Raw genomic sequence first — 27434 nt, 5'->3', positions numbered from 1 at the left:
ACCAGGCCTCCCCACGCTCCCCCTCCCTCCCCATTTTAAGTCTTCAAAGCCGCATTAGTAAGCCCCCGTGTTTCCTCTCTAGGCTCCAAAGCCTTCTTTTCAGGCTCCAGAACATCCGCTTGGCATCCCAAGTCGTCTTCTGATCGCCTAAACCCTCGGTTTGCAGGCCCAGGGGCTCCTTTGTAGGGACCAAGCCCGTTTGTTCAGGGCCCTGAGACTGCTCTCTGGAGACAAAGCTGGCTTCTTATTGCTTACACCCTCACTTTTACGGCCCAGGCTGTCATTTTCAGGGCGCAATGCCTTATTTTTAGGGCCCCCAGGTGCACTGTAAGGTGCAGAGCTGCATTTTTAAGGTGCAAAGCCTTATTTGTGAGGAAAGCCCCCTCCCTCCCCATTTTAAGTACTATAAATATGAGGGGTTAGAGGGGGGTTGGGTGACGGGAAGGGTTGTGTTGTCGTGGTGGCTTGGGGGCTTACTGTACCCACCCCCGCTAACGTTTGCTCTTTTGTCAGCTTTGGATCCGAAAGTGGGATCTTAACACGGAAAACACAGGGGAGACTTTACTGCTCTCCACATCTACCTTAAAGGAAGTCGTGGGGAGCTAGGGGTCGGCCTCTTCTCACAGACAACTAGTGATAGGACTAGAAAGTATGGCCTCAAGTTGCGCCAGAGGTTTACTTTGGAAATTAGCGGTGGTTTTCTCGGGTGGGCAGCCAAGTTCCACCGCAGCCTCTCTCTCACTCCCCCTCCTGAATAGGAAAGGGGGAGAAAAAACGATACAAAGGGCTCAAGGGTTGAGATAAGAATGGGGACATCGCTCAACAATTATTGTGACAGGCTAAACAGACTCAGAGAAGGGAGACATTAAGAATTATTGCCTATTACTAACAAGCTAGAGAAGTGAGGAACAAAAGAAAGAAACCCAAAACACCTTTCCCCCCATCCACCCTCCTCTACCTCTTTAACCAAGCGGAGCAGGGGAATGGGGGAATGGCGGTTGTGGTCAGTCTGTAGCACTTTGTCCCTGCCGTTCCTTCTCGGTCACTCTCTTCCCCTGCTCCAACGTGGGATGCAGTCGTTCCCAAAGTGATCCTGCGTGGGCTTCCCACAGGCAGCAGCTCTTCAAGAACTGCTCCAGATACGGGTCCGTACCACGGGGTCCATCCATCAGGAGCACACTGCTCCAACCTGGGTCCCCCACGGGCGGCAGCTCCTGCCAGGTCACCTGCTCCTGCGTGGGCTCCTCTCCACGGGCTGCGGCTCCGGCCCGCAATCTGCTCTGGCGGGGGTCCTCCACAGGCTGCAGCCTGCTTCAGTGCAGGTCCACCTGCTCCACCGTGGCCTCTTCCACGGGCTGCAGCGTGGAACCCTGCTCCACCGTGGTACTCCGTGGGCTGCAGGGGGACAACCTGCTTCACCATGGTCCTCACCACAGGCCGCAGGGGAACTTCTGCTGTGGTGCCTGGAGCACCTCCTCCCACTCCTTCACTGACCTTGGGGTCTGCAAGGCTGTTTCTCACTCGCTCTCTCTCTCCCAGCTGCTGTTCCGCAGCAGTTTTTTCCCTTTCTTAAATATGCTCTCACAGAGACGCAAACAACGTCGCTTATTGGCTTGGCTCTGGACAGCAGCAGGGCCCTTATCTAAAATGGGGCAGCTTCTGGATTCTTCTCACAGAGGCCACCCCTATGGGCCCCTGCTACCAAAACTTGCCAAGTAAGCCCACTACAATTTCTTCTCAGAAAGAATAGTCAGGAATTGGAACGGGTTGCCCAGGGAAGTAGTGGAGTCACCTGGGGGTGTTCAAGGAAAGGTTGCACATGGTGCTTAGGGACATGGTTTAGTGGGTGACATTGGTAGTAGGGGATAGTTGGACCAGATGATCTTGAAGGACGTTTCCACCCTTAATGATTCTACGATTCTGTGATTCTAATTAGGAGGCTTTGAACCCTGATGGTGAGAGCTGGCGAAAGGAGTCAGGGCTCAGACTGGACTGTCAACTGCAGTAAAGACGATTAAGACGATTAAGGACACATTCAATGAATTAAATGCTAAGACTCCCCATAGTCTCCTCCATCTAATAAATTAATTAACAAAGTATATCTTTATATAAGAAGCCTTACACCCATACCTCACAGATAAAGTGATGCAAGTCTCATCTTTACAACCACCCCCCCTCCTGCAGGACTGCCCCTGCGTATGTCCCCTGTGCTAAGTAGCTGCAGCTGGCCTGCCTGCCTGAGTCCCGAGGGATCACCTGTGACCACTTCAGTGGAGAAGCTGGGAGGAGTTGGGACAGCTGAGAACGCTGCTCAGACTGCCTTTCTTTTGGCCTTGATGGGTGATCCCAGGCTCCCCCTTTATGCATAAACAGTACTTAAATAAAACGGATTACACTCCAGCAATGATTTAAGTTTGCTGCATGTGAAGGGCAGCAGAGAAATGAACAAGAGCAATCAGATTTCTCCTGTGGAACCCGAGATGTGCAATGCTAACAGCACAGCGGTTCTCACTGAAAGGCCACCAGGCGATTCCGAGTCACTGGCTCACAGCACCGGGAGCTGTTACTAACCCTGTTAGAGCCACGCTGTGAGGCCGTGGCCTGCTCTGAAGAGTTTGTCAGCATAGCAGTGACCGCATGCCCACCTGGGTTACACGAAGCGTACAGTAGCTGGGAAGATCGTTTTTCAACCCAAGTTATGGAGCTTTTATGAACAGACTGAGGTGTGATTGCGACAGCAAATTGCTGCCAGTAAACCAGCAGCAGGTTTTCAGTACAGTTTTTTTGCAAACGTTGCCCTTTCCCGATACTATTACCTCCTACCGGCTCTGCTTTATTAGAGGACAAAGCAAAACAAGCAAACAAACAAAAAAAAATACGGAAACAGCCCAGTTACGCCCCCAATTTCCCTCGGAAAGGACCCAAACAGCCAAACCCCAAGACGAGGCGGCCGCCTGGGGTTTACCACAGCAAGGGGAAGGTCACGTGGGCTGACATCACCATTCCCCCCCCCCCCCAGCTTTCCACGGCCGCCCTCGCGTTACGGCCGGCGGCGGCCCCCATTGGCCGGGCGGGCAGGCTGCCGGCCGCTGATTGGCTGGCGGCCGGCGCGGCGGGCTCCGCGCTCCCTCCCCTCGGCTCCGCGCTGCCCGCCATGGCGGCGCCCGGGCCGCGGAAGCGCAGCGGCCCCGCGCTGTGCGGGGCGGGCTGGGCGCGGGGCCCCGCTCCGGCCGCGGCGCTGGGGAACGGCGTCCCGCCTCACAAGCGCCCCAAGGGGCCGGCGGCGGGGGCCGAGGCGCCGGAGGACCCGTTCGGGGACGGCGACGACTTCACGGCGGACGACCTGGAGGAGATCGACACGATCGCCTCGCAGGCGCTGTCGCAGGACGCGGCCCCCCCGGGACACGCGTGGGGAGGCCGGGCCGGGCCGTGGGGCAGGGCCGCGGGGAAGGAGCCCAGAGGTCGGTGTGCGGGGGGCCGGGGGGCCGGGGCCGGTGCTGGGGCGAGCCTCACGGCCGGCGCGCGGGTCTCTTTCCGCGGCAGGGAGCGGCGCGGAGAGCGGGCTGCTGAGGGACGCGTTCCGGCTTGAGGTGCTGCAAACGCAGCACGAAGAAACCCGGCACAAGGTGGGTGACGGCCTCCCCTCCCCTCCCCTCCGAACGGCCCTTCCTTCGGTGGGGCTTGGGGGGACCTGCGGGGGCCTGGGGTGCAGCCGTGCCTTCTGGTCAACTTTACTGAAACCCACGGATTTAGTAGAAGCATCCTAATAGAGACGGCTCCAGTAAGGCAATAAGAGAGAGCAGTACTTTATTTCTTGAGCATTTCAGCTAAGCAAACGCCGCTCTGTCAGCTTTTCTTGTTTCCTGTCAAATCCGTTCTTCTCTGGTTTTTGTACGTCGTTTTGTGCAATTTAAAGACTTGCAAAAGGACGTTTAGGTGGTTACGTTACCTCCCGGTGATGCCACATGGAAACATACTGCTTGGAAGAAAAAGATGCAGGAAGGTGCAAGCATGCAGATGGCCATACCACATCAGGCAGCTTAGCAAGAACATAAGATCTGAGCAAGATTATGCAAATATTTTACCAGAATGTTCTTTTAGTCTCTGGTAGAATTTCGTATAGAAACCACTACCAGAGGTAGTATAATATTCTTCAGTGCATTTTTTAAAAATACTCAGCTGTTTTTTGATACCCCTTGGTGTCAAAGCAGTCAGCAGCTTAAAAACACATTGTGTCAGGAAATGTCTTCTTTGATTTTACTTTGAACTTCATGAGTGATTCTAGCAGATGGGGCTTGACTACTAAGAGAGGCAGTAAAAGAGGAATAACTTGTGCATAGCGGTTACGCTTCAATAGACCTTTGTTTCCTCACAGTTGTGCTTTCTCCCATATGGAAGGGTCCTACTCTATTTACAATTCTGTCACCGTCCTTACCTCTCTTCCACTTCTTTTATATCCTCCTTTATTGGGAAGGCACTGCCTGTACACCACATGAGGGTAAAACGTAATTTTATATCATGATATAGAGGTGTCTTTATACGTTTTTCTCAATCCTTATTGTTACACCCCAAAATTTTAATAAGTTATTGTTGTGTGTGACTAGAATACTTTTCAAAGAAATAGCATAAACATAGAGGAGGAGAAAGAAAAGAATGGTCTCTGACAGATACCAGCATAGTGTATTGACATATGCCTTTGCTGTCGTTATACAATTGTGTTAGAGAAAACACTAGCTGAGCCTGATTTAATCAGAAAGAAAAAAAAAGATTAGAAGCCATATTGCAGACTTTCTAAACTGGTTTACAGAAACATTTTTCTCTCTAGAAAGTATAAGCATGCTTAATCTTCAGCCACATAGATAATGATACAAATACTTTTAGTTAAATGCATTGTTTAATGGAATTAATCTCTTTGTAGCTGAAAGAAATGCAGGATGAAATTCTTATTAAAAATGGAGAAATTAAAATTTTGCGCGACTCAATGCAGCAGATGGAGTATGCTATGGAGGAACAGAAAAAATCATATATGCTATTGGAACAGCAAAAATCTCAGACCCTAAAGGAAAAAGAAAGAGAGTTCTCCAAAAAGGTTTGTAACTATATCAGTTACCTTCACATTACATGTGAAAGCTAATTTTATGACTTAAATGGTATTATAGTCCATTTAGTCAAAGGAAGAACATTTGTATGAAACTTCCAAATCACGTACGCTTTTATTTTGTTATCTAGAAGAAAACACGTGTGAGAACTTGCTGGTGGATTTCTTCTGCCAGCATAAAAGAACTAAGTTAAAATGGTAGAATTTTTTGATTACTTGTTGTTTTCTTAAACAATCCCCAGAAAATTACAATTGGAATGTATTGTTAAATGGAAAAATTAGAATATGCTGTATGACCCTGATCAGATTGCTATTCCTGTTGCAGTCATCTTTCTGAAAGCCCCTGAAGAGGACAGTGGCTGCTTTTGGGCTGTTTACTCTGCTGTTAACGGCCTCACTGTAGTCATACTCTGCGTGGCACTTGGTCTTACCAAGTCATATGTTTCTTGCCTGAATTTTGACACTTGGTTCTAACGTAGTATTAATTGGATTAGGATACATAAAAATGGAGATCTTGTGCAGAGATCACAGTAAGTAGATGGTAATCTTGAAATCTTGCAGTAATTTGAGTTGCTTTGCAGTTATAGCACCACTCGTGTATCCGTAACAGTAAAACTGTCTCTTGAATTCCCCTTTCAGATACTGTCTTTGCAGTCCGAGTTGCAGTTCAAAGATGCAGAAATGAATGAACTAAGAACGCGACTTCAGAACTGTGAGAGAAATAAACATGTTACTCAAACAGTTTTAACACCAAGGTATGAGTTTTGGAAAATGAATTTGCGTTCCCTTTTACAATACGTATGCTTGAAGTACTACAGAGGTTTTCTTTCTTCATGTAACTCTTAGTTCTGTTTTCTTGAAAAAATACAACCAAAAAAAGTTTGTTGACCTCTGTGGAATTTGCTTTAAAAGACTTCTCTATGACTTTCAAAGAGCGGATAGTGAAATATGTCTAAAACATCAATGCTACAAACAATATTAAATAGATCTTTCTTTACTGTTTAATAAAATAGTTCTAATAGAGATACTGATTCATCAAAGTCGGTTGGGGGGGTGGTATTTTCTCCTCTTCCTTTTTTATTTTTTTTAAATAGCCCTAAAAAGAATTCTGCAATCCAAGTGAAATCAGAAGGATGTTCTCCACAGCCTGGAAAAAGATCTTTTCCTACAAAGGAGTCTTTCAGCGCTGATGCGTCTACTAGACCATCTTCTTCTTCAAGAAACTTGTTTGCCCAGGCTGCTTCCATCCAAGAAGGTAAACCCATATATAACTTGCAACATTTTTAGCTGCATATGGACATTCTGCCTTTGATAAAGCTTTTTGTACTATGTAACAGAGTGGTTTCAGTAAGAGTACTGTAGGGAAAAACAGTATTTCTCTTAGTTTGATTTTGCTTAAATTTATTTTGGTTTTATAGCAATTGGCATTAAGCTATGACTCAAATTTGCATGAAGATCAATTTAATTCACATCTTGGTAAATGTCAGTGTACCAGATGCCAGGATATCAATGATGAATTATCTGTTGGCTGTAGTGAAAAACTTTCATTTATTATGGGGTGAACTAAAATACCCAAATTGTTATCTGTCCTTGTCACTGAAGAAAGAACAGGAAATAATTTGCCTGTTTCTTGAAAATGTCTGCTAGTCAACTAATGTTTTTTTTTTTTTTGGATTACTGCGATTCTGGCTTTAATAAACAGACCCTTTTTTGGCATTTTATTTTAAATGGTACATATTTAGCCATATTGAAAGAAACAGCTGAAACCGGTTACTCATTTCCTCTTCTATGTATAGAGCAGTAATTCTCATAAAATTGCATCTTTAAATTCATTGCGTAAAACTTAGGAAAATAAAATATGTTTGAAGATTGCTGTAATATGAAACAAAAATAGTGTGTTTTTTTTTGTAGCAGCCAATGAAATTTGGGTATCATCAGCTAATACGTACAGAAAACAAAATGAAAAATTTGAGACATTACCCTTCGGCTATAGTATTCAGTCTGAAACTGTGTGGGCAATATGAACTTTTAAAAACAAACAAAAATAACTACAGTAGCCTTAAAGGATTAACACTGTTATTCCCCCCACACACCTATTCGTTATGGTAACAACATTCAGTACGCCTATTTGTTTGAAAAACACGCTGATGAGTTGTCTTAGGAACCCTACAAGGCTTTTTTCTAAGTTTTTACATTTTCTAATGTATTTTAGGGAGCAATTCTGCTTGCATCACAGCTCTTAACTGTAGTATTATAATTACTATATTAACTACATAGTATTAGAGTGTTTCAGTACCTAAAGGGGACCTGGACCTACAAGAAAGCTGGAGAGGGACTCTTTATCAGGGAATGTGGTGATAGGACAAGGAGTAACGGCTTTAAACTAAAAAAAAGGTTAGATTTAGATTAGATATAAGGAACAAATTTCTTTACTCAGAGAGTGGTGAGGCACTGGCACAGGCTACCCATAGAAGTTGTGGCTGCCCCGTCCCTGGCAGCGTTCAAGGCCAGGCTGGATGGGGCTTTGGGCAACCTGGTCTGGTGGGAGGTTTCCCTGTCCACAGCAGGAGGTTGGAATTAGATGATCTTTAAGGTCCCCTCCAAATTATTTTATGATTCCGTGATTATTATTTGACATTACTGAGTTACGCAAAATATGTATTTTATGCTGATCTGCTGCCTGTGTACTTCCTATATAATGGCTGTTGCTAATTGAATGTGCGTAAATGATAGATATGGATTTATAAGCAATCTAGTTCTCATACATGAATTGTAATTACTGTTTGTTTTAGATAGTAAGATACCCCATCCTGAAGTTTTATCCATGAAGCATGAAACAGTGGCAAAAAACGGTTCCTATAAATCTGTACATAAACGAAACACACAAGGTAAGGTATTGCTGGTAGCACAAATAGTGAGCGTTTCTGAGGTACGGCTAAGGTGCCAGTACTAAGCCGTGTCAGGCTGACGAACCTGCTATGTGCAGTGCCAATGCACAGAGGTGGTGAGCTAGCTGCTTTTTTGCTTTGAGTATTGTGATTTTGCAATAAAACATTTCAGATTATATTATCATCTTGTATCTCCACAACATTCCGATACTGTTACTCTATTTAAGGAAAATGTTTGCCTGGGTTTTGCTTTATGGAAGGATATGGACCAAGATATAGATTGAGAGGCATCTTACTGGGAGGGTGGCTCTTTCACTATTAAGATACTACACTTTTTATTGCAAACTTTGCACAATTTTTTCTTTAAGTAAAAACAACAGAGCAACATTTAAAATGTTCAACATCTTACTTCCAGTTCAGAAAAGGATTGTATCACATGATTTTAATGTCTGGAATGGAAAAGGGAGAGCAAGTCACCAGGATAGTTGTGGGTTATAACAATCATTTGGATTGAGATATTTTGTTAATATGGGGATTGTAATTAAAATCTCTCTAAATATAACTTGGTTAATATTTAAATCGCATCTTGAAGATTTTCAGAAAAATGTATTTTAGAACGTGATTCTTTTCCTGAAATCTCTCTTGTAAGAAAGAGAAAATTTGTAACGAAAAAATAATTTTGTGGTTGAGAGCACTATAAATGAGGTTAATCTTTTGAAATATTTTTGTTACTGTTGTCATTGATGGTAAAACTACTCCAAAGACAATTATATATCTTTTCAGGTTCTATCTTACTGAATGCACTGATGAAGCAGCCCATTGTCTCTGGGTCTTTACTAGGTCTCTGCCATCTTCTTAGCAGTAACTCGGAGACCCTACAAGGAGCTATGTTACAGCCTAACCTTCTGGATACGTAAGTTTATTTTTTGTTTTACTATATCAGACGTGTTCTTAGTATAGTGGCAGTATAGTGGACACTCTGTATGAAACGCTTACTCATGTAGGACTCATGTTGGATACTTCATTCCTTGTGTTCAATGCTGTTTTGCTGAGGCCATTTAAGGCACAATTTGGAATGTCATTCTGTGTCTTCAGTTATTAATGTTTGATTATTGTGGATACTAAATTTTGGAGAAACACTAGGAGAGAAACTCGGTTAATTTTATTTTAAGGGAAGACAAAGAACTAAGTAAAACTTTAAAGCTGCTATCAGCCACAGCTATCCATATCTATTTAAGGATATAAAACTTGCATTGCAATGAAAGAAGTGTATAAACAAGATCATGAGTCAAGTAAGAGTAAAATGTGATCAAAAGAACTGTAGAGTTTTTGTTTTAATCTAAATTTATGTTCAATTCATGTACAGTTTTTGCCAATTTTTTGCCAATACAGTTTTTACACAATGCTCTGTAAAGTATTTAAATACAAATATTAGATATAAAATTGGCTGAATATGTCTTTAAAAGTCATATTTGTTCCTAAGATTTTTGTTGTTACCTGCTTTACTGCTCTTTTGTTGAGAATCCTATACTTTTTATTTAAGGTTTACTTAAACATAAACACTAACTCTTGTTGATTGCTAAATTCAAGATCATAGTTTAGAAAGGAATTAATTGCTCACAAAATCTGGATCACAACCCATAGTTTATGGGAGGGTTTACAGGATGGTACCTTGTAAATGTTTTCCTGCACCCACTGATGCAGCAGAACTTTTAATAAAGGTTTTCAACACAGCTTTCTCAAGTTAATAATCTACTCAGTCTGTTTTTCTTCTTCCCAAGACTAATCAGCCAGGCTTATCATCACCATTTCTCTTGAATACATCTTCTTTAATAATAAACTTTGAAAACTTAATATCACACTTCACATTTCAAACATGTTTCTCACTTTATTCTTGTGTTTTGTGGGGTTTATGGCATGGCTCACGTCTCATTGCCCATGCCACTTATGCAGGCAGTTTCTGCATTTGGCCTTTGTAGCTGCATTTTGACTAGTTAATTGCTAAAAGCTGTCCCTCCTTTTTTTTGTTGAAGTCTTTTGACAGCCCCTACTTGTTACACATCAGTAATATACAAATATTCTTTCTTCCCAGAAGCTACCAAATGACTTCAGGGGAAGATAAGAATATACAACAGGTCTCAAGCACATCAACTGAGAAGTCAGTGTTTGAAATGTAGTTTTATACAACGGCTACTAATGAGCTGGTAAAGTTACGCAACTATCAGTCCTGAATGCTTTCACAAGACTTAGGATTGTTTTGATATTGTTCTTCCATGCAAGTATCAAGGAGTAGGTTTTTTTTAGTTTTGGGAATAGACACCTAACTACAGTAGCCTTTCTATTATTTCATTCAGAATATGGGTAAATAATAAATGAAATTAAATTTTCAGCTATGTTTGCTACCTTTTGCTGAAGTATTTTCCTTTTAATTTTATTTGGATAGGAAGCCGACACAAATACGCAAAATCAGGACAACTCAGGAAGAAATTGCTCCTCTTGTATCCCTGCGAGAAGCTCAAAAACTTGCAATAACAGGGTTGAACTTGATTGCTATGGATGAAGGGTCATCTACAGGAAGCCTAGCAGGAAGTGGGAGAGAGTTCTTGCCCCTCAAATGTTGCAAGATCCAAGGCGCTGTGCATCTCTTGCCCTTGGTGGAGCACCATATTGGTGCATACTGTCAAGCAGTACAATTGGCGGACAAGGCAGTAAATGGTTCTTGTGGAAACCATTCAGTTGTTTCTTCTAGAACCAGCACAAGTACGGTATCAAGTAAGGAGGACTTCAGGTTGTCCCTTGAAGAAACAACAGTTATATCACTGGGTATTCTTTATTATTTGGCATTTTATAGCTGGGATGTTGTCCACATACTGCTGTCTGCTGAGGTAGAAAAAGGTTCTACTGTTGGAGATGAAGAGATTTCCAAGATGGACAGAAATGTGTTGTGTGATAATAAAGAAGATACCAGGACACAAGGAGGGCTGCCTGGAGCTCCACAGGATGTCCCTATTAACGATCGAGCTCAACATTCTTTGTTCAGAAAGCTGATTCAAGTTTTAGATTTTTCTACTACAACAGGCTCCCAGACTGATAATATACTAACGCAAAGCCTGAAAGTTTTGGTAAAATTAGCTGAAAATTCAACAGTGGACTTGCTAATAAAGTAAGTCAGTAATAGCTTTAAAATGATTTCAGGCTCTTTGTTGTTTAGTAGTTTTCATTCTCTGTTGAAACTAATTTGTGCAGATGACAGTAGAAAGTATGACATGTATGGGAGAGTATCATGTTTCTCAGCTCATCTTTGAGATGCATGGGAGGATCTGCCTTTGCTGCTAATGAATGAGATAATTGCCCCAAATTAATAATAAGATCTGCTTATAAGTTTATATGAAGCAGACGCTGTTGCCTCATTGCATAGCTGTCACTTTGAAGAGAGAAAACTTCTTAAGGCTGTATGCAGTTGATAAGTTGGTTTTTTTTTTTTGATTTTTCCAATTGCTGGGAGATGTGTAAGGAATGAAAGCACAGGGCTTTCTGTTTTATTTATTTAGTCTATATTAATATAATATTTGAATATTTCATATGTTTTATTTATAAGTATATAAAATAAATTTTATACTACAAAATATTTATAATATTTATTTATTCTGGCACATAAAATGGCACTCTTAAAAGTGCAACAATTTGTCTGCTAATGGTCTAATATATGGAACCATAGTGTGAACTGCAGACTGTCTTCAAAATCTATGTTTTTCAGCTTATGGCATGTAAGTTGAGATCACCTAGTTTGGAATGGCTGAAAAGGCATGAATTACGATGCTGCATATAAGAAATGGTGAATTATTTTCAAATTGTCAGTGCTTTTCATGTTTCTAACTCAGATCTTTCTTTTGAAGTTTTCAGCACTTATTGAGTAGCCAGATACTGCTCCGTTGTCTGTGTCCAGAGATCCCTTTGCGTGCTGTCCTTTTGACCGTGAAACTGTTGTCTATACTTGCTCAACACCACATGTTGGTTGCTCAGCTTTGTTCTCATTCAGGTAAAAGATTGCCTAACGCGTAATTGTTAACAGTTGAATGTTAGTTAGCACAACTAAAAATAATACAAATAAGCCTTGCTTATTAAGTATTAAACCCCCCAAAGCTTATTAGTATTAAATACCTTATTAAATAAATTAATTAAAATAGCTTATTAGTATTAAACCCCCCAAAGGCAAAGCCTGCTGTGTCACCTAAAAACATTTTCTAGCACCGAGCTCCAGTTACTGTTTAAAGAATATTTTGTCTGGCAGTATCCGTACAGAGTTTTGATACCCATCTGGACTTTAAAAACTACTTTCCAGATAAATGTTTACTATATTAAAAGTTGGTAAGGAAAAAGGGGTTTTGAGGACTTGAAGGCTAATTCCATTCTGCAGGGGATCTGCACTCATGACAATGTTGAGTTTAGGGATTACAGTACCCTGCATGACAAATACTCTGTCTAGTACCCTAAGAATGTAATAGGAGAGTAGCACCACAAACGCATATAAAGTTTAGGGATACTAATTTCTTCAGCACCGCTTAAGGTGTCTGGAAGTAAAGCAAGAAGTTGAATCTGTATCTTGAGCCCAGGATAGCACTCTACATGTTTTCTGAAATATGTTATCTTCTGTGGGAAAAAAATACTAATTTTTATCACAAACAATTGACTAGCTGGGAAAAGAACAATTTGTCTTTCAGATACCTGCCTTCTTCTTGCACTGTACATGTATATCACATCAAGGCCAGATAAATCAGCATCTGAAGTGCTTTGGCTTCAGCTGGAACAAGAGGTAACAACAGTTGTTAGTTCATGTTCTTTTTCCTATTTGGGGGGTGGGAAGGGGGAAGGGAGGAACAGGGCGGTGCACAAATTGTTTGAAAGTAAGTTCTGTCTTCAACTGAAACAAAAATTCAGAGTATTCGCTTGCAGTAAAGGATTACATTGACTTTTAAGAGAAGCTGTTTGAAACAATAACCACTCTTCAAGATAACATCAGTCATAGCAGTCAACATAGTTAAGTCACTGAAAAAGCGAGAAGGCTCTTAGGATGGCTGTAAATGTTCAAGACTGCAAGTTTTATTTTTCTTTTAGATTGGTGGAGTAAAAGGAAGCAAGACCTATGTTTCATTTTGATTTTATAATTTACTTCTGAACTGTATCTTTGAAATCATTCCAAATGGAATACAGTGTATGGTGAAATACTAGCTTGCTGTACAGTATGCATGATCCTGTATAGGGAGAATAGTTTTTGAATTTAATTTATATTGTTCGTAGTGCCAGGGATGACTTGTGGGGCTCTACTGTTTGCTCCACCTCTACTTTCACTTAAAAGAATTTTGAACTATTTTCTAAAAGTATTTTCATTATCCCCTATCTGCATTGCATTTAGAAAGTGCAAACATACGATGTGTATGCACTGAGTCCTCGTCAGCCTTTCTTATCAGGAAGCTGAAGTGGTTTCTGTACAAGGCAAATTCCATGTCTGTTAGTGGTTTTTTTTTTTTTTTTTTTTTTTTTCCTGTAATAATACTTTTTTTCTTTTGGTGGGGTAAAAAGATGAATTGTTAAGAAAAGAACCAAGAATGTTTAAAACCAGTAATGAAACGACATTTCTACCTCCCTTTATTTGCAGCTTAATTGTGTGATAATTATGCAGAACCCTAGTACTTATTGTAATGCCATCTGTGTGTTTTTGTAATAGACAGTTAGACTCCTGACAAGGTGTATGCGGTGCTCCAGGCCAGCGATTTTACTACCTGGTACAGACTGCCAGTGTAACCTTGAGGTACGTCACTACAGCTACTGAATTTATTCCACTGAAAACATAAAAATTACTCCTAACAATGCTGAAGTAGTTTTTTACCCTTTTTTAGCTACACTGAAACAGAAGTGTTCTGTACTTCAAAGTCTGCCTTCTTCTGGAAAGGTTGTTTTTGCTTGCTAGAAAATATTCTAAAATTTGGATGTCTGAAAAGATTGATTAGTGAAGTTCATAATGAAATAACTTTTCCACTGCTCTAATTTTATTTTGTGTACTTAGACTCTTTATCTCTTGCAGGTGGTTAAGGCACTAATTGTAATGCTACATAGACAGTGGATGAAGATTAGAAGATCTGATAGCGGCTTGTGTGCACATAAGGAGCAAATTACTCAGTTTTTACGAGACGCTGTTTTACTCTTACACAGCCTGTCTCAGAAAGATAAACTGTTTCATGAACACTGTTTGGAAGTACTGCATCAGTATGACCAAGCTATGCCAGGCATAAGAGCCATTCTCAAAAAAAATCAAAAATTGAGTACCTGTGAAGGTAAATCAAGTCACATTACAGAGTTGTTTTGTGCTGTGTTGTCTTCTCTATTGTGTGAATGAAATTCCACTTCTGTCTCATTCCTCATTTAACGAGTACTATGTACCAATTAATGTGGCTATTTTGTTGATCAGACTTGAAAGGGTGGTCCGTAATCTAGAGCTTCTCAAGCTTCATTACACCAAATCACTAGTTTCCTTTCTTCTCTCCATAGATGTCCCTACTGTCTGATCAAACAAAATCCTTTGCTTGCCCTCCCTTCAGTAGAACAATCTACACTGTATGTTACCTCACTTTAAATTACTCCAAATTTCCAACTAGCATTACGCTTTCTCTCTGCAATTGTTTTTTTCCTGCATCCCTAACATCTTCCTTGTCCCTCTTCCACCCCACCCTTCCTCCATTACCCCAAAAGCTTCTCTAGCCCATGTAACATCCGGACTTTACCCTTGCTTTGCACACTTCGTGTCTATTTCCTGCAGAGCAAATCTAGTGAAATTGTCTCTGCTCCCTGTACCTGGATGCCACCTCTTCATTCACTCATGGCATTATTTCCATGCATATTTTAGAGCTAATGTGAGGACTGTGCTCTCATGTCAGTATGCAGTTTGCTATAAGACACCATGGTCTTACTAAGAGTCCGTGTGATAAATCTTTCGGTGGTGGTATTTTGCATCAGTAAGGCAGGTCATGCAAGCACGCCACAAGTGCTAACAGTAACTTTTCTGAAGAGACTAAACAGCATGCTATGTATTTGTTCAACTCTGCTTAGAGTGTCCTAAAGTTTTCTGGAACTTCTCCTAACACCTTGTCTAGCTGTGCTTGGAAATGGACCAAAAGAGTGTAACAGCTTACAATTTTGGGGATGGTGGTGCATACATGTGCTTGCACATGTGTAATTACCAGTCAGGTTCTTCCTGCAAATCACAAAATACGATGCTTTTGTCCAAGTGGCTTTTTAAAATAAGTTTACAACAATAAGGCTTAAAACTTTTTTTTTTTTTTAAGAACTATCTAAGACTATTAATAAAAAGTACTCTTCACTATGTTTCCCCTGGTAACTAAATTTGGTTGTCCAAGATAGCTCTCTCCTTACTTTTAGGCCTTAAAGGAAAGAGGAGGAGGGGGGAAAAGTTTGTATGACAAAACACATATATAAAGACTTCTTTACATTTAAACCTTGAAAAAGTCTATTTGATATAGTCTTCTAGAGGAAGTTTTTTTTTTTGAAATACAAACAACTCCCAGCTATAATTTTATCAAGTACAAAAATAATTCTCTAAAACTGTGCTTTTCTATTGTTGTTGCAGAGCTGATGTTGGATGAATTGTATCCTCCCGAGCCAGAAGTGGAAGATCAGGGAATGGACTCCAGTTAGCTAATGTTTACCAAGGGTCTCTGTCCTTCCTTATTTAAATCATAATAATCAGTGCCAATCTGAAAATTAAATGAGCTGTTTTATTAAGTGATAATCTAAAGGTTGCACTCAAATGCAGCACAACAAAAATGTATTTCTTTGTTGTGATTTTATGCTATCCAAATGAACCCGAAAGCAAAGAAATTTTGATGTAAGGAAAATGATACTGCAATGTATTGTTTTGCTGTGCAAAACCACCCAAGGGGTTATGAATGGTTCTGTTTGGGTTTCATTCTTCATGAAACAGCTGTAAATAGAATGGAAACTTTTTGTTTTCCATTTTACTGTGATTACAGCTAAATTTCAGCTAAATTTATGATGCTGAATGTCCTGAGGTGTTTGTGATCACTGAGTTCATATGAAAGTCTTCTAAAAATATTTGTTCTGTTTCTTTTGCAGCTGTTAGCACATTCTTGCATGACTTCCACATTTTCATGTTGATATTAGTAAATTGTTTATTGTGCTTTTTATAAATTTGTAGAAATAACTTACAGTTGGCGGTTCAGTTCTGAGCAAGAAATTCACCAAAGTCCTGTAATAATCATCCAAGATCACTCATTTTTTCCCTCAAATCTGTGAATGTGCTGAATGTACAACTATTAGGATGCCAAAACAAAAAATAGTAGAACTTTTTCCAAAAGTTACCTTAGAAGAATAGGATGGTAAACATTTAGGCTAATTTTTTTTGTCTTACTAGGCAAGAGAGGGATGTTTAAATCTGTGCAGAATGACTGTTTTCTGGGTTGTGGTATTTGCATCTGTGTTGTAGTAAAAATGAACGAGTGCTTCTAGGATACAGAACAAATGACAGGAGGAAGAATTGTTGCTTTATCCTTTCAACTGTGTATGATTATCAGCTGCCATACTTAGCTGCTGGTAGTGGCTGAACCTTAGATCTTAGAAGCAGAAGTGTAAGTGCTACTAAAATGAGCCTACAGGTTTCTTTTTACCTTGGAATGCTTTTTTCTTTTGACAGATACCTGATTCTAATTCTACAGAACACTAGAATTGAATAGAGGAAGCTATGGATTATACCTTCTTTTAACAAACATTGAACTTTTTTCAATTTTTAAGTGAAAGGTGCATTTATGAGGCATCTCAAAAGAAGGAACAAACCTTTCCTTAGGCCAAAACTGACCTTATGTAGTGTTTGTAAGGAAGTAGGGGAGAAATGAGATACAGATAGTAGACTAAGTTAAAACAAAGCAATTGAAAGCTAGGATTGAATTTAATGTTGTATGTACTTCACTACAAGGAGGACAGTGTGCCAATTTTAGTGCTTATGAAAGAAACTACAGCTTCATATTCCTAGATTTTGCAGTTAACAGACATCATATTACAGCTGAGCAAATTGTGATGGCAAAAAAAAAAAACAAAAAAACCCTGCACTAAGGAAAGAGGGACTCCTACCAAGACAGGATTACAGTTGGGCAGCAAAGAGTACTGTTAACAGTGCTCTTAATTTAGAGTCTAATATTTTTGGTCTCTTACTGTTTTATCACCCTAAGCTGTTTATTATTTTTATCTGCTGTGTAACTAAATTAGCACTATACCTTCCCCTACTATCCTCTTCAGCAGGTGGGAGGTATATTAGGACTGCCTGGGGCCAGAGCAAGCCATGGAGCATATACCTTCTCAGTTCATCTCCCTGGGGTTGGATGGGTGCTGGTTTGCGTTCTCTGCACTGAAGGTGAGGGGGGTTGAAAGCTGTTGCTCCGTGCAGGAAGGAGGGAAGAGTGGAACATATGGCTCTGGGCTCAGAGCTGGCCCTTGGGCTGGTCTCAGTTGGTTCCCTTCTTCCTTTCCCTAGGGCATTCTTCCTCCGGACAGGGCTGGACTTGAGAAAATACATGCCACAGAATTTCTTTTGCACCAAGAAGTGAAATGTGCTCAAAGCTACTTACAAGATGTGGAGCAGGGATCAAGCTATAGAAAGGGCCCTTCCAGGCAAAGCTTTCTTGGCTTCTGCAGCTGCTCTGGGCGTTAGGCTGGCACCCAGGCTGGGCAGCCCCACGTGCTGTACCGGTGGGTCCAAGCAGGCAGCTGCCTTACATCACCTTTTGCAGTGCTGGTGCACAAGAGGGACACGCTCATATTCAAAACAAGCCTGGATCCAAGGACCAGAATGAAGAGGGGAGAGAGTACTACAGTGGGAGGCAAGCCCTTGGAAAACTGGGAACCATCCAGTTCTCTGGTCTTAACCCAAAGAGGCTGTATCCTGCTCAGTGTGCTAAACATGCTCTTGGCTGGGCTCTTGCTTTTGAAGAGAACTTTCCCAGAAACAGCTGTACAGGAATAGCTAGTGCAGTAATCCAGCATCTCTCTCGGGCCAAAGCTGCTAGGTACAAAGCTTCACTCCTTCCTACCACAACGCAGCCCAGGGATCATCCTCCACTTTGAGCAACAGCTGACAGAGCTCCACCAGCCGTGGGCTGCTCCTTGCTGTGATAAATTCTATCCACAAGCTGCCAGCAGCTCCTCTCAGTAACAGGCTTCAAAAGGCCCTTTAGAGCAGCTGGAGAACTGCTGTTTTCCTGCTTGACTACAGTGGGGAAAGACACAGGCACATACAGCAAAGCTTTCCTTCTGAGTTCATGTATGTTTGCATAGTAACTACCTTAAGAGCACCACCGTCGCACTGGACAAACTACAGAAGTTTCAGCATGATGTAAAACTAGTACACTTTAAAAAAAAAAAAAAAAAAGGCAAGTCCTGGCCTTTAGGATTAGAGAGAAGAGCTTGAAAAATGTAAATTAAAGACCCTTTCTTTACTCAAAAGCCAAAATAAACATGAAGATGATTCTTTAAAAAGTCTTGTGAACAGCTGTAAAGCAGTAGCTGGCACTCAGTCTGCTGAGAAGGGCCAGCGTAGAGCTGTCCTATCAAACCTGTGATTGTCACACTGTCCCAAAATGCAGCGACCTGCCATCAGTTTTTAAGTGCTCTCTGCTGTTTCCACCACCTAATTTCTATAAACATAATTTGAGCATACAGAGAGAAGATGAATTCAAATCACTTCTTTGGGTGGACAGATGAAATGAGCTGTTAGAAGAGGTTGGTCTAAAACGAGTTAAGGAATCCCAAATTGTTGAAGCAATCCAAAGTTATAAAAACTGGTTTAAGAAATTCCTGGCTTCATCTCAAGGACAGCTTGGTAAGAGGAAGATGTGTATTACTGCTAAACTTCATATAAACAGGAGTGTTATCTGTAGAGAAAATGCTAGGAAAATACACATAAATTGTTCCCTTCTGGCACTGGATTCCTTCCCATCCACCCACTCTAACAGACAACACCCTAACATGTTATGTCTACACTCTGATCATTTTCATCCTACTTTTGACTTTAAAGTGGTATAATCTGGGGTATTCTGGAGGCTGTATTAAAAAAAAAAAACAACAAACAAAAACACCACCTCACACCTTTGCCAATAGAAGTGATAGTAACATCATGGTATTAAATTGAAGGGCAGCTTTTAAAACTTGCAAACTATGACCCAAAAGTAACAGAACTCAGACTGCTCTCACCAGACACTCCCTGTAGAATTTACAGCACAGCAGCTCTTTTTCAAGGCCAGTTCCTATTTTCCCATGTTACAGATAAACTGTTTCTCTGAGAAAAGGAATTTACTCCAGCAACAAGCACTGTCATAGGAGTGAATATTGAAGCATTAAGCAACACAAACTAGTCATGTTCTATACATGACCATCACATTCATCAGTTGGCAGCAGCCAGCCTGCTGTTTCACTTCCCCTCTGATAGCTGAGCTAAGTATAGCTGGCTTTCCCCCCTCGGTGAGCTGAGCTCTGCAGACGGGGCTAGAGCTAGGCAAGAACTGGACGAAGGCAGCAATTGCTTCTAGTAGTTTAGCTATTACTCAGACATTGTATGCAAAAAGGAGGAGGATGGCCTTGCCGACTTGCATTTTACGACGTACTGACACTTCTGGTTGAACAGTCACAGTTCAGGAGGACGTATCGCTGCATTGGTTAAGTGCCTTCCTGTGGTGATCCAGGGACCTGATGCACTGAATGAATTCAAACACGGAACAGTTTATTTCTGCTAAAGCTAGGTACACAGATAAAGTAAATGCTACTTCACCGATTAAAACATTTATGGAACATGCACAGATAGCACCTTATTCCCTGCAATTCAGAATCATCAACTAGCTGAAGTTGGAAGGGACCTCTATAGGTCACCTAACCCAGTCCACAAATTTCTACAGACAAGACAAACAACATCTGTTATGTATCACGTCGGGCCTCACATTTTTAAAAGCCAAACTGTAATAGGTGAAGATGGCAAACAAAAAACACTGCAGAAAACATCTGACCTGAGTTGTGGAACTTGTTTTTCATCTTAATCGCACTTGTGCAAATTATTGCTTAAGCAAGGTTAGCCTGTGCTAGACTATTTAACTGTCAGTTATCTTAACCAGAGAATAATGTTTTAGTGTTAGTTACAGTCTGTATTGTTTAATATATTAAGGTCAATTACAGGACTTCTAATTTGCCTGTGTAAGGACTGTATTATCTGCTATGAATGCAAACTTCTGTTTAAATTGTTGAAGAGCTGTATCTCATTGATTATAATTTAGCAGACTGATACAAAAAGGTGGTCTGTGACTTTATAAAGACCTACAACCCCAGTGAGGCTGAAGTTTATCAAAATTCTTCTAAGAGTGAGGGTAAACACTCTCTGTATGAAGTTTAACTGCAAACAGCTAACAATGTGCTGAGTGCTTTCTTCCTGCAGCAGGTAAATGTAGTTCACCTGGCATTAATCTTAAAAGTTTTAGTTCTAATGCTTGCATTTGGAATGCTATTCTGAGCAGCTGCTCAAATGGTGGCCTATTTTTGAAACTATCTAGAGGAAAACTGCTGGTCTGTTTTCATATTGGCTGTTATATTCCAGCCGCATAACTGCTGAGTTTCCTAGCAGAGAGAACACAAAACAGGAATGGGAATGTACATTGGTATTTTGAGGATGTAGATAAATGATTTGCTTTGCTAAAGACCTCCTCCACATCGCAGCTGTTCTGCAACACCTGCCCAGCAGTCTACAAAGCAGATCCTACCTGATTCCAGGGCCAAAGTGACATTGGAGAATGAACCATGGAAAACAGCTGCAGGAGGAAGAAATGTTAGAATGAAAAGTACCTGATCCAAAAGTTATTTTAATTGCAGCAATTATTTCGTCTGCTGTCAAAAATTAACTAAAAGAAATTCAGTTGAGAAAATGTGAAATAAAATTAAAGTGTGAAATAAAAGTAAATATGTAGATAACTAAATCCTACACTGGAAACTTAGCTGTCAATCCAAGACAATAATGATTACCAAGTATCAACCAATTCACTACAATGTGGTATCTTACAAAAAGCATCCTTGACCCACCCAACGCAAATATTTTCAACTGAACAACTAATGCCTCAGGACTAATGCTTTCAATTTTTTTTTTTTAAGAAAAACAATGGAAAATACACCAAAAAACATCAGCTAAAATGTTTTCACAGAGACTAGAAAGCATCACTAAACTGCTGTAGCTGAAAAACAAGGCATATGATATTTGACAGGCAAGTCAAAATGTGTTGAGAAAAGGACATTAGACCTCAATAATAAATTTTTTTGGAGTCTATCATCTAGTCTACAGTAGACTTTTCAAGTATCTTGGGACTTGTTAGCTAGTGCATTCAAGTATCGTCTAGACAAGACCTCAGAAGCAGTTCTTTTAGATTAGCTTTGAAGCACACCGTCAGAATATCATTCAGGAGCTCATCTTGTTGTTCCTTTGTATTGTACTTTGTAATTTTGATTAGGCTTCAGACTCTATTACCAAAAAGTTATATTCACAATATAACTTAAAATACACTTGCTATCAAACACAATTAAGTAAAATGTAGCTTTGCAGATACACTCGTAAATACTCACTTAGCACTCAGACACACTGAGAAAACAAAAGTAATAGAATATATTTCAAACACTGCATTTATTACAAAGGTGCATAGAGTTTATACCATTTCTTTAGAACACTTATGTTTGAACTACAAACAACATACAAAGCTAGTTTACAGTATGTAAAAGTCAACAATGATTATCTAGTAAATTCAGTCCAACAGAATATTATACTGTATTTAATTTCACAAAACATTTCTGAAACAAAGGCACTTACAGAACTAAAAAAAAAAAAAGAACATACACTCTTTCAACATTTAAAATTTGAATTCCATTACCCCTTCCCTACAGCACTGTGGGTAACTAGTTTGATGTAAAGACGTTAGCAAATGGGACTGACACATTACCAATACTTGAACAAGTTTAAGGTACAAGTTCTCCATCATTTCTATAACTGTCCCATTTACTTAACTATATGAAAACAAATTTAATTGGGTTGCACAGCAATAACTGCATAAAATTTGGTCCTATGCCATATCAATAATGTTGATTAATGCATTAGTAAGAAAAGACCCGATTAAGTGTTCCGATTTTGAAATGAGGAAAGCAAACCATTTTCTCTTCCTTCAACCAATTATTTAACTGAAGTAGTAACAACACAACTAAAATAGTTCATTGTGTATTAATGATTCATCTCTTCACTTGAATATAGTCAACATTAGCAGATGTTCATTGAAACAGAAGTGTAAATTAACAGGCTCCTTAACCCTATCCCTCATCTCCTCCCACCCCTCCATGTGCAGTCATATTCAGGGCAATTTATCTGATCTGCACAGCATCTACCCCAAAACTTTAGATCTGGGGACTTTTATTGTTGCTAGTTTACTTTCCTACTATCTTTTCCTTATGGACAACGGCAGACGATTAAGCCAATGTGTCATGAAATTGCAGATTTTCCTTTTTTATCCAAAACATAACCCTACTAACACCACCACAAACCATACATTTTGCCACATCAGACAGAGGAAAGGAAGAGGTGCAAAGTAACAACCTCATGAGGGCCAACACTAGAACATTGTACCTGTGCTCCAAGAACTGCCCAACAGCCGGCTGCATTTCACTGGCCGGACTCCATCAGGTAGCTGACTAACAAAGTTGCTGGAATCTCTGCCATTCTTCTATACAAATAAACACATGAGTAGGGGATCTATAGAAAAGGGATTATTTCTGCAGTTATTTAGTGCTCTCCTACACAAAAATATTCCAGATTTCTAGGGAAAGACTTCATCCTCCATACAGGGGACACTGTCCAGTTCTGGTTGTTCCCACAGAACTCCTAACAGCGTTAGGAAGCATTGCCTGATTTTCCAGCTTGCAAGGCAGGAAAGGGGAGGAACATAGAGGTATATGCACTCCGTGGGTGCCTCTTGGTACCACCGCATGCTATTAACTCAGACACTCTTGAAGTGGTGTAACACAGGGGCATAGGTTGTCATGGTTCTCAATGTTAAAAAATTTCCACAAGTTTCTCCTGAAATGCCCTAAAGATTTTCTTAAAAAAAAAAAAAAAAGAAAAAAAAAAAAGGAATAACCCAGAAAAAGGCCCCCAAAATCAGAGAAATAAGGCTGCCTTTGACAGTAGCAGCTTCCATCCATCGTATGAGGTAAAACAATGTCATCAGTTATGTAAGTTCAATGTCTTTTAAACAGTAATATACCCTAAATGTAGAATCACAAGGACAAGTGGCTAAAAGGCCTCTCTAAACAAGTAAAATCTGTGTATGAAATATGCCAAAATTATTTCACTAGTTATGTCACAGTGACAGATACAACACTCTACAGACAGCTCTACTGAGAAATAACAAATCGTACTTCAATGTTAGAAAAGGTAGAGTTGTAGAGGACACTAAAAATCATGATTCACTTGATCAGTACAAGAGCCAAAAGCCTTTCTAACACTGCTAATAGTTCTTGAAAATATATTACCGCTCTGTGACCAAATCCTACCACTCTTCATAGTCCTTACTTCTCGTTCTCTACTTGGCTTTATGGGAATGTTGAAGACAAAAGGGAGGCTAAACCTCTACTCCAAGTTTGGTTGGCATTTCTTTTTTGACACACATATTATTCAGATGCAGACTTGGTTCATAAAGATGCGTCATCTCTAGGTTCCCGTTGTAGACAGTGACAAACCCTAAACGTTAAAAAAAAAAAAGTCTACTTCTGACATCACGTGTATCCTGTAAAATGAATCCCTTCTCTGTGACAAGGAATGGCTGAACACTGGCAGTCACTTCTGCTTAACATATGATTAAGGTGCTATTTTTTTTCCCAAACTCATCAACAACATATGACTATTAAGCAAACCAAGTACTTGTCCAATATTTTTTAAGAAGAATTCTTGGGTTTTCGTCTTTTGATCTATTTGTTCTAGTGAATGGCAGAAGGTTTGGTTTTGTTGTTGATTTCTAGCTATAAAGTAAAACAGCCTGAGAAAGTGCCCAATGAAGGCACATTTTTTAAGCCTTAAAATTGGGAAAGAAAACAAAAAAAAAGAAAGAAAACAAGAAAATAACCAACTCATGCTATTTAGCACAGAATAATGCAACTAGTCCAAGCACAATTAAAACATGGATTGCTACCTTTACTGAAGGCAAATGCACTTCAAAAAAGTAAAAATCCTTTTTAAACAATAAATGAAATGTATTATGTTGAAGCTTACCTCATGCTAGTAACTTCAAAACAGGCAGAACATGTATCACAGAGTTTCTCAGACTTAATACTATGCAAAAGATTACTACAGCTTTGCACGTTTGATAATGCTCATTTGACCATTCCTTTCTACCACACTTCAGAATTATTGCACGATAAATGTTATTGTGGTTCTTATTTCTGAAGCACCCCTTCTTCATACTTTTCTTACTGTATATTGAACAAAATCAATTTTTGTATTTGCTTGAGGTATAAATGAACAACTTCTTGTAGAAGTACTTGAAACATTTAAAACCACAAATATAAATGAATTAACTTTCACTTTACTTAGACAAAGGATTGCTGTCTTCCAGGATAATGTACTACAGCTGCACGGTGTAAACAGAACAAATTATATTTTAAAAAGTTTTGTATGCAGAAGCATGGTAGTAGGTCTGTTCAATAGGTGGGCTTCTGAGGATCCACATAAGCAGGGTTGTAAGGGGGCTGGCTGATTGGATAAGGTGCTCCAGCACCAGCTGCAAATCAAAAAAACAGGATTTGTAAAATTTACTGTTAGAATTTTCTATCTAAAATGACAACTGTTTTAAGTACATGATTAAGAGGTTCAATTTAACTAGCATCTTAATTGGACTTGAAAGTAGTTTGCCCTAACTCATACAGCACTTGCATTTCAAAAGTTAGATTTAAAAAAAAAAAGGTGATATATATGCGCATATTGTAGCAGCTACAAGGACATAGCTCTCAGGGGAGGACAGGTTAAAAAAAAAAAACACAACAAAACGATCTGGTGGAAGTCAGAGATGCACAAACAACAAGATACACCTGACACTATGGGGAGAAGTAAAAATAAACCAATGGGCAAAAGAAAAAGGACTAGAGAAAGCATCTTAGGATTCCTTCAGGGGAAGTGCTTTTCTGATAACTGTCAACAAGGTAATTGCAAAATTAAAATAGAATTAATTAAAAAAAGTGGCCCACCACTACCAAGCATATTAAAGAGTTTGACATATATACTAAGTGTACCACTCAGACTATATCCTTATTTTCTAGTATTCTGCGACAAGCTGCTTCAAGGGGCACGTTCATTTTCAGGTCTGTCAAATAGCACAAGTTAGTTCAAATAACACAGCACCTGATCAGATCCCTAGAATGTGGCTATCTTTCAGTGATCTTGTAAGTTGATCAGTGTGTTTGGCTCCTGTGTGACAGAGCAGGTATTCTCTCTCCTACACATGACCTAATTAAGAGGCTGGCCCTTGGCTAATAAACAAGGTAAATAAGGAAAAGAGCTGGTAACATGGAAAGTGATTTAAGATTCTCTCAGAAAAAATAAGAACTAACAAACAACTGAATTGAGGAACAGTTTGAGAAACCAGAGAGTAGGAGAAGCAAAATTTCTTTGAGCCCCTCACACTATAGAGATGAAGCCAAAGCACTTTGGGGTAGTCCCCTAAAATCGACAGCTTCTTCACAGTTTATGAATGAAAAATAAAATAAGCATGCCTGTAAAGTCAGTGTTTTTACATGCTGAACTCATTTGCACATTGTTAATGTTCAATTTATAACTGGTTTGTAAATATGTAAGACCATGAACAGTCGTTTTACATTTGAGTTGTTATGAAAGGATAACTTTCTAGGGGCACGACCTACTATTCAAGACTAACTTTGCTTGAACTAACTTTGTTCATCCTTCCAAGTAGGAGGATGAACAGTGTGGTACATAAGAGGACTCAAAGACCCTAGGATACGTAACAGCATAGTTTTGGTCTCTCTGAATAGTCATGAGCCAGTTCTTCAGGGAACAGTTATTCCCAGAACAAGCTAGAATTAGACATAGCAACAGTAAAGGTACATGAAAGCAATGCTGTGAAAGAAGGAAAGCATAAGAAAAAAATATTCCAATAATTCTAATTGCCAGTCATCAGCAAACTGATTTGAAGTTGATCACAGACTGGTTGTTCTAGCAAACTACTGAACTACGAGCAAAAGCCGTGTGTGTTTAGATTAAAACATTCAGTAAGTATTAACTACTATACATATGTTAACTATTTAATATGAAATTTCAGCTGAATCATTAAAACGTTCTACTGGATCCACTGGTAGTCCTATACACCAGCAAACTTTGTCAATGAAATGCCAGTTACATCTCCTCTTGCAATGATTAATATAGAAATGGTGATAGAGAAATTTCAATACGGATGAAATTTAATATCTACTGTAACTCCAGTTTTAAATAATTTGCTTACATTTACATTAATATAAAACATAATAAATGTAATAATAGAGGATTGGCTTCAATGTCACCATCTTTTTTGCTATTCAAGAGAAAGAAACATTTAGAGCATTCTTGCCTTACCTGCCACTGTTTCATGGTAAGCTGGAGGTCCTGATGGCTGCATGGGATAAGGGGGAGGATACTGTGTGGGGTACGGTGCTGCTGGCATTCCCGGTTGTGGCTGGATAGCCACAGGCTGATATCCTTGATATGGCGCTACTGGGTAGCTGGGTGGCACTCCCGGCTGGGGGTAGGCAGCGTGAACCACCGTAGTGGCAGTGGTGGTGGTCACTACAGCTACAAACAATCAAAAGGAACATGGTTAGTTCTGGTGGTTCTGGGAGACCACCTGGGACAGCCAACAACAGTAATGTAAAAAATGCTTTCTCTTGAGATCACTTTCTTACTCCAAAATCTGCTCAATATCATTTCTGAAGTTCCACAGAAAGATTTAGAGATGTATGTCTCAAAATATTCTTCCATTGATCTAAGTGGTACTAAAAACCTTCACAAACTGGCTGCTCTCCCAGCCCATTTCCTTATTTCTCAACCACAAAGAACAAAGACATTTTTTCCTGGACTTTTCAAAAACCAGGAACTCATCCCTGTGGCCAAGCAATGTATCATTCAGTATGAGACTGGAAAAAACTGCTTATTTTTTAAAGTTATTGTCTGTTTTAAAGGATAAAGGTAATAAAGATCTCCTTTATTAGGCAAGGAGCTTCCTACCATGTTTGACTAAATGAGTTTCCTTTTTATGTAGTTTGTGTACATCTATGTGTTAGTACATCTTTGTACATTATAACAAAGGCAAATACAC

General features: G+C 39.9%; 2 protein-coding genes across 7 annotated transcripts in view; one reads left to right on the top strand and one right to left on the bottom strand.

Annotated features, from left to right (window-relative positions):
- The first annotated feature begins 3115 nt into the window (after nt 1–3115).
- Nucleotides 3116–21974, top strand: ATRIP (ATR interacting protein). Of its 4 annotated transcripts, XR_014571643.1 has the most exons (14): nt 3116–3461; nt 3544–3626; nt 4919–5089; nt 5738–5853; nt 6193–6353; nt 7891–7986; nt 8770–8899; nt 10430–11149; nt 11883–12025; nt 12681–12799; nt 13712–13795; nt 14069–14318; nt 15629–17425; nt 17546–21974. XR_014571643.1 is itself a non-coding variant. In XM_083796020.1 (13 exons), the coding sequence occupies exons 1-13, from the start codon at nt 3155–3157 to the stop codon at nt 15694–15696; spliced, it is 2448 nt and encodes an 815-aa protein (XP_083652146.1). In that variant the 5' UTR covers nt 3116–3154; the 3' UTR covers nt 15697–21974. The 4 variants fall into 4 exon arrangements, 2 of the variants coding, with proteins under 2 accessions (XP_083652146.1, XP_083652147.1); XM_083796020.1 differs by having other exon boundaries at nt 15629–21974; XR_014571644.1 differs by having other exon boundaries at nt 3117–3461; nt 12691–12799; nt 15629–21974.
- SHISA5 (shisa family member 5) overlaps nt 21700–27434 on the bottom strand; it is a 20390-nt gene continuing 14655 nt past the window's right edge. For all 3 annotated transcript variants that reach the window (XM_083796022.1, XM_083796023.1, XM_083796024.1), the window contains 2 exons: nt 26696–26911; nt 21700–24854 (listed from right to left, as the gene is read on the bottom strand). In XM_083796022.1, coding sequence (XP_083652148.1) covers nt 24775–24854; nt 26696–26911 — 296 coding nt within the window. In that variant the 3' untranslated portion in view covers nt 21700–24774. The remainder of the gene's footprint in view (nt 24855–26695; nt 26912–27434) is intronic.

The sequence above is a fragment of the Anser anser genome, assembly GCF_964211835.1.
Source record: "Anser anser genome assembly, chromosome: 12".
NCBI lineage: Eukaryota > Metazoa > Chordata > Aves > Anseriformes > Anatidae > Anser > Anser anser.
This window is presented reverse-complemented; position numbering and strand designations above follow the sequence as displayed.